The following is a 15,374-nucleotide window of genomic DNA, read 5'->3' as shown; positions in this document are numbered from 1 at the left end:
GCATTATATAAAATGGTGAGAAAACAGCAGTATAAACCATGTGCTTCTCCCTGCCCTTGTTACATCACGGGTGGGGATACACACAAGTTATGTGTTGTTTGTATGGGAGCAGATCATGCTCAGTCAGTCCTCGAGGGGGCTGAATGTGAGCATTGTGAGCGGCTAATGTTAACCCCGCTTCCGCCAGTCGCTCTTTGATGAGGGCACTTTGGCATGCGTTCCTCATGGTTCTGGTCCCGCAGCTGCTGAGGCAGAACGGCGACTCAGGTCGTGGGGTTTGCAGATGGATCTGGTAGAGGGGTTAGAGACGGGCCCATCCTTTTCTCTGCCCTCACCTGCCAGTGTTTTGTCTCAGGGATTAGAAACAAGCATTGTGGTTTCTTCGGCCCCGAGTGAAGCACCAGTAGCATCTATCCAGCTCTGAGGAGTTGGATGTTCTTAGTTTCGAGACAAGAGATATTGGTGCTGAAACACTGAAGAGACGCTTGGGAGCTATCTCTCCCCTGAGTCAATATCAACCCTCAAATCCCAGACGCGACCTACCAAGCCTTTAAGAGCCACTTCAGAGCTGGTGGGTAAAGCATACATGGCAGCAGGTCAGGCTGTGGCATGTCGCTGAGAAGAGAGCGTCACTACCCATACTTCCCTGCAGAAAGACTGGGGATCAGGGCGGCGATCGCAGCCCAAGCCTACGAAGGATAAAATGGATCTGAGTACCAATTTCCCCTGTGTGCTTTCCGGCGAGCCTATATCCCAGTGTCCGCCCAGAAACGTAGAAGTGCTAGGATGCTCACCCCCTCTGAGGAGGGTCTCAGAGCAATCAGTTTGGCTGTTTCCTGTCAGTTCGCTGCTTCAGGGGACCGAATTGGTTACACCAATTCTAACACCAGAGGCCAGTCTCGAGAGACTGGTTCCCTTAGTAGATTTTTTGGCAGTGTGGAAATTACTGCCAAATATATCTCAATGGGTCCTGCTGATGGTAGAAAAGGGCTACAGAATTCAGTTCGGGTCACGCCTGCCCAGGTTCAACGGGGTTCTACCCACAGTGGTAGGCCCCGAGCAGGCTCTGGTTATGGAGCAAGAGGTAAAGGCTCTGCTTGACAAGGGGGCCATAGAACATTTTCTTCCTTTCAAGCAGGGAGTCCGGGTACTACAGCCGGTACTTTATTGTTCCAAAAAAGGATGGGGGTTGCGTTTGATCTTAGATCTGCGCCAACTGAATCGCTCTGTAAATAAGCTCAAGTTCAAGATGCTTACGCAAATCGTGTCAAAAATCAGGTCCAAGGACTGGTTTGTCAAGATAACTCAATCAGAGAATATGGCGGTTCGGCATCGAGATGTCGTTCTTGCCCACATGATAAAGTTGGGGTTAAGGCTCAATGCCAAGAAGAGTGTGTTTTCTCCAGCTCAGAGAAACACTTTTCTAGGTGGGGTATGGGATTCGACAACGATGCAGACACGTCTGTCTGCTGCTCAAATCAATTCGATTCACTCAACCTTAAAAGGGCTAAAGCTAGGCCAGTCACTTTTATTATATTATTAAACAGTTTCAAAGACTGTTGGGTCTCATGGCAGCTGCGTCCAACGTGATTACCTTTTGGCCTGCTGTACATTTGCATGATCCCACTTTGCATGATCAAGGTCACGCGGAGAGCGCCAGCTGGACCCAGTTAACTTCCCTGTTGGTACAGTGCAGGAGTTCCTGCAGGAGTGGTTCTCCGCAGGGTTATGCTCCTCCACCTTAAAGGTATAGGTGGTGGCCATAGCTGCTTACCACACTCCATTGGGTGGTGCGTCTTCAGGTTTCCTGCATGGCACCTTGTGGCTGAGACCTGCAGTACGCACCTGAGTGAGGGCCTGGGATTTGGCCATTGTATTGGAAGGCCTTTCTGTGGCTCCCTTTGAGCCTACTGAAGAGGTTTCAGAAAAGTTCCTCCCTTTCAGGCTGTGTTCCTTCTTGCCATCTCGCCTCTCAGAAGAATCGGAAACTGCAAGCCCTGTCGGTAGCTCCTTTGTGCCTGGAATTTGTACCTGGTATGGTGAAGGCCTTTCTCCACCCTGGACCAGGTTATTTTCCTAAGGTCCCCACTAATGTTGCGGAGCCTATTGTTTTGCAGGCCTTCTCCGACGTCGGATCAAGAGCTTAATCTGCTTTGCCCTGACCAGGATCCAACCAGCAAATGGAAATTTGCACAGCACTTTATGTCTTGGAGTAAAAGGACGGTCACACTAGCATGCAAAATTTCTTCGGACAAGGCAACAATGAGAAAACTGGACAGAATATTTGTGCAAATATTTTTGTGTCAAAAGAAATCTACCGATTTTTTCTCAATGTCAAAAATAGAATTTTCTCTTATTATGCTCTTAATTTATTTTCCTAATCTTTCTCTGTTTTTCATCTTTCACCCATCAGGTTAAAATTGGTATTTCAATTGGTATCTCAGTGTTTACAGAGAGACATTGACAGATTGTTGTGTATGATGTGGTTACATGAAAGATCATCCAAGAACATAAGATTAGACTCTGGAGAATTTTAAACCGAAGTGCAGCGGCCATTACCTAACCACTCTGCCTCTAAGGAACCGTATTGGGGGGACAGAGGAGGTGAAGAGAGGGAGAGAAAGACTGGGCAAAGAAGGTATGACTTAACTTTGACAGTAATGAAGTGGAGGAAGGGGAAATGTGTAAGTGCAGTTAAAAACAAAATGGGGGAAAGGAAGGGTAAGATTCTCTACCTCTATTTTTTTTTTGCTGTCATTAGTCTTTGTCCAGTGTGTGTCAACACATTCCTTTTGTTTAACACACCTCTCAGAACACGACAATTATCACACTTACACAGACAGTAAAACACACATACACTACAGCACACTAACTGTATAAAAGTACAAATGTATTGATATTTGACGACAGGCCCTGCTGAGTCCCTTGATTAATGAGCTCAGCGACTTGACTAATTAGACATCATTTATCAATTGAGCCTGACTGTCACTTGGGCCGAATTAACTGACCATGGGAAGCCTGTTGAATGAAAACTGCACATGTACTGACCTAGGCCAAAAACACAATCTATGAAAACGTAAACGTTTTACTTAATGTTTGTTCTCACTTGAACTAACTTGCTCAGCACTATTCAATATTTTCAACATTGCTGTGCCATGACAGTAGTGGAATTAACCGACAAAACTACAAAGCTGACAATTTGTGTGTGTGTGTGTGTGTGTGTGTATATATTTATTAGTGCTGTCAAATCGATTAATCATGAATAATTGATTCTAAAATAAAAGTTTGTTTATATAATATATATGTGTGTATATGTTATTATAATTTTATATAAATGTACACACACACACAATATATATACACATATGAATACAATACACACACATATTATATAAACACAAACTTTCATGTTAGAATAGAATATTCGCAAATAAATGATTTGACAGTACTAATATATATATATATATATATATATATACTGTATTTTCTATAATTAGATTTCATATGAATTCTGTTATTTTGACCTTTCTATTCATTCATAATTATGATAAAAATATCAAGTTTACACAAAAGAATATTATGCAGGACAACTGTTTTCAGCAATAACAAGAAAAAGAAGAGTACCAAACCAGAATATTAGAATAATTTCTGACATACATGTATATATATATATATATATATATATATATATATATATATATATATATATATGTCACAGAGTCATCTGTAACACCTGCCACACCATCAGCCCCTGATCACCCAACTCCGCCCGTTCACTCATTATCTCCTGAATACTAATTCACCACACCTGCGCCCACTCATCACCTCTAGCACTTAAATACCCTCATGTTCCTTCATTCATTGTCTGGTCTCATCAGAGAATTGTAACTGTGCGTTCACACCGGACGCGAATAGCGCGTCAAATTCGTGTCTACCGCGTCTAGTTTGACGCTTGACCACTTTGTGTTAATTCGCGCGTCAAGAGTGAAACTGACGCGCGTAAAAACAAAGGTTTGAAGCGAAATTTACGCGCGTCAGAAGCGAAATCCGGAGGCGGCCATCTTTTTTAGATGTTTATCGAGCATTACCATTAGCATTAATCGAGAGAGTCACCGCTCGTATTTGCTCTGGAGAGCAGAAACAGCTGCGTACGGTACATCGTCGCTGTACTCGGATCCACCAGACCCTCCGGAGGGTTTCAGGAGTCAAACGCATGAATGCACAAATAGCACTAACTAAATCATTCGCGCGTAACGCGCTTCCGCGCCAGACGCTTCAATTCGCGCCATTCGCGTGAACTTGACGCGCGAATGAGGCGTATTCGCGTCGCGCTCTACGCCTCATTCGCGCCGCAGGAATTTTTTACGCGCGTAACACGTCTTTGCATTGACTTAACATTAAAATCACTCGCGCCTGACGCGCTATTCGCGTCCGGTGTGAACGCACCATAAGACTCCTGTTCATCGCTGAATGCTATCTTCATCTAGCCTCTTCTTATGAAGTATTTCTATTCTCTCTCGTCTGTGCAAGTTCCATCGAGAAGCATCTCTCAACAATCAGCTGGAAGTCAACCGCAACTCACTCAGGCTTTTGTGCTTTGATCATCTGTTTATTAAATAAACCTTCTTACCTTCAATCCCGTTGTGTCTCTCCTCTGTACATGACAGAAGACCAGACCTACTGAATGCAAGGAGCTACAGGATTTGGAGAGGACCCGTCACGGGTCTCTCACTCCGAGCAGCCACCCACCGTCAGCCAGTTAATTCCTCCCGGTCTTCACACTCCTTCACCACCAACGTTTTACAGTCCCATCGCCCGACCAGCAACATACTCAGGTGACGCGGAGGGCTGCAGTGGTTTTCTACTGCAATGCTCACTCTACTTTGAGACGCAACCGCAAGTTTTCCCGACTGATCGAACCAGGATCGTCTGCTTAATCTCCCTTCTTTCCGGTCGAGCTCTTCAATGGGCCCAAAGCATCTGGAACGCAAACGGTGTTCTCACTCGTTCATGGGATGCATTCTCCGCTCATTTTTTAAGGAAGTTTTTGGCCTTAACACTTCTGCACTCTCCGTTCATGATCAGCTGTACCGCCTTCGTCAGGGAAATGCCTCGGTGAGTGAGTACGCGCTACAGTTCCGCACTCTAGCGGCCAACAGTGGGTGGAATGAGACTGCACTTATCACTTGCTTCCGTCAGGGATTGAATCACACCATTCGTCAACAAATAGCCGTCTATGACGATACTATAGGTCTAGAAGGTGTCATCCAGTGCTCCATTAGAATTTCCCAACGTTTAAGAGCTAGTGCACTGAATCAGTCTCCAGTACATCCCCTACCAGTTGCGCCATCTCTGAATCTACCAGCGCCTGAACCCATGCAGGTGGATTCTCACTACCTCACCGCTTCTGAGCGTCAGCGACGCATTAACCATGGCCTCTGTCTGTACTGTGGTTCGGGTGAACATCTCATCATTCAATGCCCAAATCTTCAGCAAACTGGATCTCAGAAGTGCTTACAATCTTGTACGCATTCGAAAGGGCGACGAGTGGAAAACAGCTTTCATCACTCCTTCAGGACACTATGAATACCTCGTTATGCCATTTGGGTTGTCCAACTCACCATCCGTTTTCCAAGCCTTCATGAATGAGGTATTCCGTGAATTTCTGCAACAATTTGTAATTGTCTACATAGATGACATCTTAATCTTCTCCAAGAACCTGACCGAGCACCATCACCACGTTCGTCAAGTCCTGCAAAAACTCAGAGATCATCAACTCTTCCTAAAGCTGGAGAAATGTGAATTCCATCGCACCACCGTCCACTTCCTTGGCTCTATCATCAGCCCACTGGGAATCCAAATGGACCAGAGGAAGGTGGACACCATCAAGAACTTGCCTCAGCCCTCCACCACTAAAGACCTTCAACGATTTCTCGGGTTTGCAAACTTTTACCACCGTTTCATCCATCGATACAGCTTCATCAGCTCTTCGCTTACCTCTCTCCTCAAGGGCCGGCCCAAATCTCTACCATGGAATCCAGCTGCTACTCAAGCCTTCCAACAACTCAAGAAGGCCTTCTGTTCCGCTCCCATCCTGGTCCATCCCAATCCAGATCTTCCTTTCGTGGTCGAAGTGGACGCCTCGTCAACCGGGGTGGGAGCCGTTCTATCCCAACATCAGGGAGATCCTCCGGCACTCCATCCATGTGCCTTCTTTTCGAAAAAACTGTCCCCGGCTGAGCTAAATTATGACATTGGAAACCGAGAACTGCTGGCCATCAAGTTGGCTTTTAAAGAATGGAGACATTGGCTGGAGGGAGCACACCATCAAGTCGAGGTCATCACGGATCATCGTAACCTCGAGTTTCTTCGTGAAGCCAAACGTCTGAATACTCGCCAAGCCCGATGGGCCCTTTTTTTCACCCGTTTCAACTTCCGTGTGACCTATCGCCCTGGAGATAAGAATCTGAAAGCCAACGCACTCTCCCGTCTTCATGCACCAGAACCCACCGTGTCTCCTCCTGAGCCTATTCTCCCTCCTGCCATAGTTGTCAGTCCCATCGAATGGACCCTTGACGATCGCATCCGAGAGGCCACTCGCTCCGAACCAGCTCCTCCGGGAGGTATATATGAATATATGTTCCGTCTTCACTACGTCTATCCCTTATGGACTCTGTTCACACCTCCCCGGGCTCTGGACATCCTGGTCACCACTGAACCCTCTCACTCCTTAGTAACCGGTTCTGGTGGCCCACCATCGCACAGGATGTCTCCCGCTACGTTCGGGGATGTTCGATTTGTGCCGCCACCAATACCCCACGTCGGCTCACTGAAGGAAAGCTCAAACCTCTTCCTATTCCTCATCGACCATGGTCCCATCTGGGAATAGATTTCATGACCGATCTCCCTCCTTCCGACTCTCATACCTGCATCTTAGTAGTGGTAGACCGCTTCTCTAAAGCCTGCAAGCTTATCCCTTTGAAAGGTCTACCCACTGCCTTCGAAACCGCCAACAACCTGTTTGAAAACGTTTTCCGCCATTTTGGTCTACCAGAAGATATAGTATCTGACAGAGGTCCTCAATTTATCTCCCGCGTTTGGCATGCTTTCTTTAGACTACTCGGCGTTTCGGTCAGCCTGTCCTCAGGCTACCATCCTCAATCCAACGGCCAAACTGAACGTAACAGGAAATAGGGAGATATCTGCGAACTTACTGTCACCAGAACCAAAATAGCTGGAGCCACTACCTCCCATGGGCTGAGTATGCCCAGAATTCCCTACGCCAGGACACCACCGGTGTAACACCATTTCAGTGCATTCTTGGATACCAACCCCCTCTGTTCCCATGGTCAGGAGAGCCGTCTGAGCTCCCAGCAGTCAACACCTGGTTTGAAGCGAGTGAGAGGGTATGGGACTCTGCACACGTCCATCTGCAGAGAGCTGTACGACGTCACCAGAGCCAAGCTAACACTAGGAGAGGTGCTACCCCCCAGTATCAACCAGGTCAAAAAGTCTGGCTTTCCACCAGAGACATCCGTCTTCGCCTACCCAGCAAGAAATTGAGTCCCCGATATATAGGTCCCTTCTCCATTGAAAGACAGATCAACGAGGTTACCTACCGGCTTCGCCTTCCCCCGAGTTACCGCATTGCACCATCATTCCATGTCTCTCTTCTAAAGCCTTTCACTGATCCTCTGACTTCCTCTTCCCCAGGGTCTGATGTTACTGACTTATCTCCTCCTCCCGAAGTCGCTGAGGAGGATTCCATCTACCGCGTCCGAGACATCCTGGACTCCCGTCGACGGGGCCGCCTCCTGGAATATCTCGTGGACTGGGAGGGATACGGACCCGAAGAGCGCACCTGGGTCGCAAGGGACGACATCCTGGACCCATCCCTCCTTACCCAGTTCCACGAGTCTCATCCCAACCGCCCAGCCCCTAGAGGTCGAGGCCGACCCCGTCGACAAACCACTAGGGCGTCAGGAGCCGCCCATGGAGGGGGGGGGGGGGGGGGACTGTCACAGAGTCATCTGTAACACCTGCCACACCATCAGCCCCTGATCACCCAACTCCGCCCGTTCACTCATTATCTCATGAATACTAATTCACCACACCTGCGCCCACTCATCACCTCTAGCACTTAAATACCCTCATGTTCCTTCATTCATTGTCTGGGCTCGTCAGAGAATTGTAAGACTCCTGTTCATCGCTGAATGCTATCTTCATCTAGCCTCTTCTTATGAAGTATTTCTATTCTCTCTCGTCTGTGCAAGTTCCATCGAGAAGCATCTCAACAATCAGCTGGAAGTCAACCGCAACTCACTCAGGCTTGTGTGCTTTGATCATCTGTTTATTAAATAAACCTTCTTACCTTCAATCCCGTTGTGTCTCTCCTCTGTACGTGACAATATATATATATATACAGGTCCTTCTCAAAAAATTTGCATATTGTGATAAAGTTAATTATTTTCCATAATGTAATAATAAAAATTAAACTTTCATATATTTTAGATTCATTGCACACCAACTGAAATATTTCAGGTCTTTTATTGTTTTAATACTGATGATTTTGGCATACAGCTCATGAAAACCCAAAATTCCTGTCTAAAAAAATTAGCATATTTCATCCGACCAATAAAAGAAGTGTTTTTAATACAAAAAAAAAAAGTCAACCTTCAAATAATTATGTTCAGTTATGCACTCAATAGTCAATACTTGGTCGGGAATCCTTTTGCAGAAATGACTGCTTCAATGCGGCGTGGCATGGAGGCAATCAGCCTGTGGCACTGCTGAGGTGTTATGGAGGCCCAGGATGCTTCGATAGCGGCCTTAAGCTCATCCAGAGTGTTGGGTCTTGCGTCTCTCAACTTTCTCTTCACAATATCCCACAGATTCTCTATGGAGTTTAGATCAGGAGAGTTGGCAGGCCAATTGAGCACAGTAATACCATGGTCAGTAAACCATTTACCAGTGGTTTTGGCACTGTGAGCAGGTGCCAGGTCGTGCTGAAAAATTAAATCTTCATCTCCATAAAGCTTTTCAGCAGATGGAAGCATGAAGTGCTCCAAAATCTCCTGATAGCTAGCTGCATTGACCCTGCCCTTGATAAAACACAGTGCACCAACACCAGCAGCTGACATGGCACCCCAGACCATCACTAAAAGAGGGTACTTGACACTGGACTTCAGGCATTTTGGCATTTCCTTCTCCCCAGTCTTCCTCAAGACTCTGGCACCTTGATTTCCGAATGACATGCAAAACTGAGCAACAGTCCAGTGCTGCTTCTCTGTAGCCCAGGCGCTTCTGCCGCTGTTTCTGGTTCAAAAGTGGCTTGACCTGGGGAATGCGGCACCTGTAGCCCATTTCCTGCACACGCCTGTGCACGGTGGCTCTGGATGTTTCTACTCCAGACTCAGTCCACTGCTTCCGCAGGTCCCCCAAGGTCTGGAATCGGTCCTTCTCCACAATCTTCCTCAGGGTCTGGTCACCTCTTCTCGTTGTGCAGCGTTTTTTGCCACACTTTTTCCTTCCCACAGACTTCCCACTGAGGTGCCTTGATACAGCACTCTGGGAACAGCCTATTTGTTCAGAAATTTCTTTCTGTCTTACCCTCTTGCTTGAGGGTGTCAATGATGGCCTTCTGGACAGCAGTCAGGTCTGCAGTCTTACCCATGATTGCGGTTTTGAGTAATGAAACAGGCTGGGAGTTTTTAAAAGCCTCAGGAATCTTTTGCAGGTGTTTAGAATTAATTAGTTGATTCAGATGATTAGGTTAATAGCTTGTTTAGAGACCCTTTTCATGATATGCTAATTTTTTGAGACAGGAATTTTGGGTTTTCATGAGCTGTATGCCAAAATCATCAGTATTACAACAATAAAAGACCTGAAATATTTCAGTTGGTGTGCAATGAATCTAAAATATATGAAAGTTTAATTTTTATCATTACATTATGGAAAATAATGAACTTTATCACAATATGCTAATTTTTTGAGAAGGACCTGTATTAGGTGAGACTGAAGACTGGAGTATTGGATGCTGAAAATGTTGCTATGCCAACACATATATCTATTACATTTTAAACATTAAAAAAGAAAACTGTAATAATATTACTAAATATAACTGTTTTCACTGTATTCTTGATCATAATAGACTTCTTTCAAAAATATGAAAAAAAAAAAAGCCTCAATCAAGGTAAAGACGATTGCGGTGACATACAGGAGTCGTACAGTGAACATGTGTGAGTCCGTTATATTGATGCGCAAACAAACCATGTATGTGCGTTCTCGACGCACTGATCACACACATTTATGACTTTATTTGACAGAAGGAAAGACAGGAGGTGATAGTAGACAAGAGACGGGAACCTGATCAGGAAAGGGCCTCAAGCCAGAACTCAGGAAGTGCTTTGATGCAATAGTCAAGAGCACTGCCTACTAGCCTAAGGCTCTGACATGTTCTTAGAATGTGAATTGTTATTAAAGTTCTCCATACAGATCTAGCTAGAGTTCAAGTTGGTCAAGTGAATTTTCTGCACTGACCAAAAAAAAAAAGTGCATAGTGAGCTGTGCATTGATAAATAACTGATAACGGAGCTTGTGATAATTTTTTCTTGTGAAATTTAGTCGACAGCACCTTTATACGATTCTTGTCCACTCACCAGTATCAAGTTTGGTTCCTCTGGTGCAGGCTACGATGGCACCCATGCTCGGTTGAGAGGTCATGCCAGCCATTGAGTCAACTGCTACATCCACTATATCTGCGCCTGCTTGTGCACAGGCTAACATTGCCGCGACTCCTGCACCTGCCGTATCGTGAGTATGAACGTGGATGGGAATGTCTGGGAAACGGTCCCGCAATGCTCCAATCAATAAACGGCTGGCTTCAGGCTTCAGCAGGCCAGCCATGTCCTGAGAAGAAAAGAGAGAAGAGGTGCTTTTAACAACTTAACCCTTTCACACGTAAGTTTAAAATATTCTAACTGACCCCCCAGCGTGAGTTTTTCAAGGCGACCGTTATTTAGAACCTGTCACTTTAATGTTTCCATGGTGACGCGTCATTTCTTGTCACGTGACACAGCGCAATCACAACACAGAGCTGAATGAGTGATGATCTGCTTTTATGTCTTTTTTCCTTTTCTATTCAAAATATTCACAAATGTATTAGCTATAGCATGAAACACTGATATTCCGATTGTCAAATATGTGCAAGTGGATGTGTTTTGTTGTTTAAACATATTTATAACGATCGCGTTAGTTGAGCTGTATGCACGATGGGCGGCGCCATGTTAGTTTGTTTCACAGTTCAGAGAATCGGACCTGTTGTTTCTCACGAAATACATGAAAGTAAGTGGCCGGTGAACTAGGAGAAGAATAGGGTAAAATGTAAAGCTACTTACACAATGTGTATCTGATATGAATAAAACGTTTTGTCTTATTACAATGGAAATGATTATTGTTGCCGTTTCCATAGACATCAGTGTCTATTTTACTAATTCAAAATCACTGTTTTGCTAGTACTTATGTGTATTTAAATGTCTGAAACCTAAAATAAACATTATGTGGTTTAAAATACTCAATAGTTGTGATATATGACAGCACTGAGTGCGTCTGTCTCTGGCTCAGCGCCAGCCAACGCGCGAAAGCACGTTTGAATTTAGCAGTTGATCACGTGATGCACTGACCGTTCTAATCACACCGGTGTGATCGTACGCTCCAGGGACCAGGCAAGACTGATCACACCGGTGTGATCGTACGCGTCAAAGGGTTAAGTGAACCCCAAAGAAAAGAAAATGAGATTATAATAACCACTGTATCATTACAGCAGATCAACAAAGCAATAGAGAGAAGTAACAGAAATAACAGAGCTAGAATGAATATTACTGTCATTGTCTTTAGACATTACATCCTTGATTAACTGCCAAAAAATACCATGCTATTTTCTAAGTTCTGACACATAAAACAGTGGTTATATTGGCAAATCCTTCACCTCTGCTTTTGTGAGTGTTGAACATGATTGTCAGGACAATACTGTGGTTTCCATGTACACGTGATCTACCTTAATAGCCAGTATGTGTGTTCCAGCCTTAACTAGCTCATTGGCTAGCTTCAGATAGTACTCCAATGAGTATTTCTGTCTCATGGGGTCAGACACGTCTCCCGTGTAAGAAATGGCTGCCTCCACCACACCTCCCGCCGCCCCTGCAGCTTCCATCCCCAAAAGCATGTTGGGAATATAATTCAGGGAGTCAAAAACACGGAAGATATCCATTCCGTTCTCTTTGGCTACCTCACAGAATCTAGAGAAATGGAGAGAGAGACCATCAATGGAAATAAGGTTTTGAGCTCTGCACCACAGCCAACTCCTTCAAAACCGCCATTTATGGTTTATGAGAGTAAAAAGAGACATTTGTGTGAATGCACATTCAAGTCAAGCCACTGAAATCAGACATTTTGCGGCCTGCCAGAGTACTTTCCAACAGGTACAATCAGTATGTTGTTTTTATTATGGAATGAGGACATTTTAAGATGAAAACCATTGCTATGATACTATAGGGCTGTCAACGAATATTCTAAATTCAAATATATATTCGAATAGTTTTAAAAATCTGAAATTCGAAGGTGAAAATTAATATTCGAATGTGGAAAAACACGTTAATAATATTTGCTGTCTGCAGCGAGTGGGCGCGCTGCCTGAGGGAACATTACAATAGGCTTACTGTACTGACTAAATAGATATTGCATGAATAAGGTAGGTTAGATACAGCAGTTTCATGCACTGCAGGCTTCCACTGGTTTGATTATTTACCGTTTCATGTAAAGGAAAAATTCCATGTTTACCACAGCACAGCTCGCTCGGAGCGTTCAATGTCGGTTTAATATACTGTAAAACTTCAATTAATGTTAATAATATTTGTTTCAACGACTGAATAAAGCCTGCTATATTTGGGACAAGAGTCGCAACCTTAAATTGCTTGCACAAAACTCTTGATCAGCACTCTACATTTGTTTATTGTTGTTGTTTATTTAAACCGTTATGCGCAGAGAGCGTGAGGGCGAGGGGGAGAGAGAGAGAAAGAGAGCCTGCGAGTGTGAGTGAGCGAGAGTGAGGTCTGCGGTCTTGGCCATTAGTTGATTTACTTGTTTTGTGTGTAGGTAATACGTTGTCTAATATGTTTAAACTGAAATAAACTACATATACAAGTAGTTATGCCTCTTTGTATTAATTTGTCCTGTTATTGACGTAATGCGTCATTGACAAAATGCGCAACCAAATGTTCGAATAGTTAGAATATATGTGTTTTTTTTAGAGGGAATATTCAAGCAATTTTGCCAGCCCTAGTATATACTAGGGGTTGCACAGACTAATCGACTTTAATGCTCTGCCATGACGCTTTAAGCTTGACGTCGAACAAGTCAGGATAAGAAATCTTTGAAGTCCACTTTTACGCTCCGTTTTCAACAGTTAAAATGACAAATAAATGCATACTCTGGGAGCGCTCCACAAGATATGTTTGATTATACAATCTGGATGCTCAAAATTGATCGGGTAAATGCATGTTTTAAACAACTTACTGAACACGTATGTTAATCGCTGTTCCAAACTATTGCGCTGCTGAATTGTAACACACATAGCTGGCGCATCACGTGCAAATCGCGCGCGCACAGAAACATTCAGTAGCGCAGAAATGTATTGTCAACACTGTTCTGTGATTTATCAATAAAATAGCTTAGAAACTGAAAAGTTCTAGCATATATTTCTTAGTAACTAAAACCCACAGCTTCACTATTAGTAGAGAGACGCTGCCAGAAAGAATTAATTCACAAGCAATCGCTCTCTCACTAATGCGTTCAAATAAATGTAATTTTTACGTGCTATTAATCTGTTTCTGATTTAGCACGAGCAGAAAACTGTGAGAAATATAACTACCCAAAGACAAAAGAACGTAGGCGTTATGTGTTAGGAGTTAGGCTTATTTGTTCATTAATGATGTCATCAGCGACTAGTCGACGTTGACTCGAATTTGATCACATAAATGTCGACTGAAGAAAGATCTGAAGTCGTTCAACCCCTAACATATACACACACGAACTTTGATGTTATGTGAATAATTGTGATTAATTGATTTGACAGCACTAATTAATGAGTTCACCAAAGCTGTTGGGAGATTACTGTTACATTTGTAAGCATTATTTTCCTAAAATGAAAGCATAAGAAAATCCTAACTACTGTGTCCACTGCAAAAATAGCATTAAGTATTAGCTTAATACTCATATAATATATATATATATATTAGATAATTTATATATACAAAAATAATGTAAATAGCACTACAACTGTGTTTACTGCTGCAACGGTATCAACTCTAACTCTCAATACATGCACTACCCCCTCTATTGTGTGTGTATGTGTGTGTTGTTCATGTTGTGCCTACAAATGTAATCACCTAAATTGTGTAGACAAGCCAACAGCCCTCACGAGGAAAACAGCTTAATAAACATGCTAAATAAAATCTTAATAAACATTTAAATATGCAGAAAGGTTTCTGTGAGGGAAGGATTAGGAGTAGAGGATAGAAAATAACATTAGCCAATGTGTGTGTGATCTCACTTGAACACAGCATTATCAGGGTAGTTTGTGTATCCCACAGCATTGGCTCCACGTAGTAGCATCTGAAATGGGACGTTGGGAATCAGAGCTCTGAGCTCCTGGAGTCTCTTCCACGGACACTCCCACAGAAAACGCATTGCTACATCAAATGTAGCTCCTAGAGACAGAAAGAGAGATTTTAAGGTCATGCCAAAGACTGAAGTGATATCAAAGGCTGAATTGATCCTTAGTAATCCAACACACACACACACACACACAGAGCCGAGGAACATCTAAAAATCACTGAAATACACAGACAATAAGCTTAGTGAACCAGAACATGAACATTCAATAACTCCTATTTGAAATAGAGTAATTATTTAATTAATTCGCCACTTCTGTGTAAATGTATGTGCATTAAGAAATGACTTTGTGAATGTGTCACGTGCCTCCCCAGTTCTCCAAGCTGAAGAGGTTATTGAAGTTGTGGCTCACAAAGGGAGCAATCTTCTTGAGGTCATGTGTCCTGACGCGAGTTGCCAGCAGAGACTGGTGGGCGTCTCTGAAAGTGGTGTCCATCAGTAGAAGACCCTGATGCTGCCGAATTGCCCGTGCAAAACCCTCAGGACCCTCTTTCAACAGGACTTCACGGAAGCCCGTGGGTGGCTCACCTAGACAGAAAAAAACAAAGTGATTTGTGTACACAGCACACATATAAAGCCAGCTGACCAACTCAAAACACCTTGATATAAGTAGGGGACTATTAGGGGTTTACAATATTTGCAAA

The 15,374-nt window shown here is 43.9% G+C and overlaps 1 protein-coding gene across 1 annotated transcript in view; it reads right to left on the bottom strand.

The window, feature by feature from the left end:
- pcxb (pyruvate carboxylase b) overlaps positions 1-15,301 on the bottom strand; it is a 53,248-nt gene extending 37,947 nt beyond the window's left edge. Inside the window, exons 1-4 of the mRNA XM_056243550.1 lie at positions 15,037-15,301; positions 14,609-14,765; positions 12,056-12,296; positions 10,659-10,908 (exon numbers count right to left, since the gene is read on the bottom strand). Coding sequence (XP_056099525.1) covers positions 10,659-10,908; positions 12,056-12,296; positions 14,609-14,765; positions 15,037-15,301 — 913 coding nt within the window. The remainder of the gene's footprint in view (positions 1-10,658; positions 10,909-12,055; positions 12,297-14,608; positions 14,766-15,036) is intronic.
- Between the last annotated feature and the right edge of the window lie 73 nt (positions 15,302-15,374).

Source organism: Rhinichthys klamathensis, unplaced genomic scaffold (genome assembly GCF_029890125.1).
Source record: "Rhinichthys klamathensis goyatoka isolate OS25496 unplaced genomic scaffold, OSU_Roscu_1.1 h1tg000803l_1, whole genome shotgun sequence".
Taxonomy (NCBI): Eukaryota; Metazoa; Chordata; class Actinopteri; order Cypriniformes; family Leuciscidae; genus Rhinichthys; species Rhinichthys klamathensis.
This window is presented reverse-complemented; position numbering and strand designations above follow the sequence as displayed.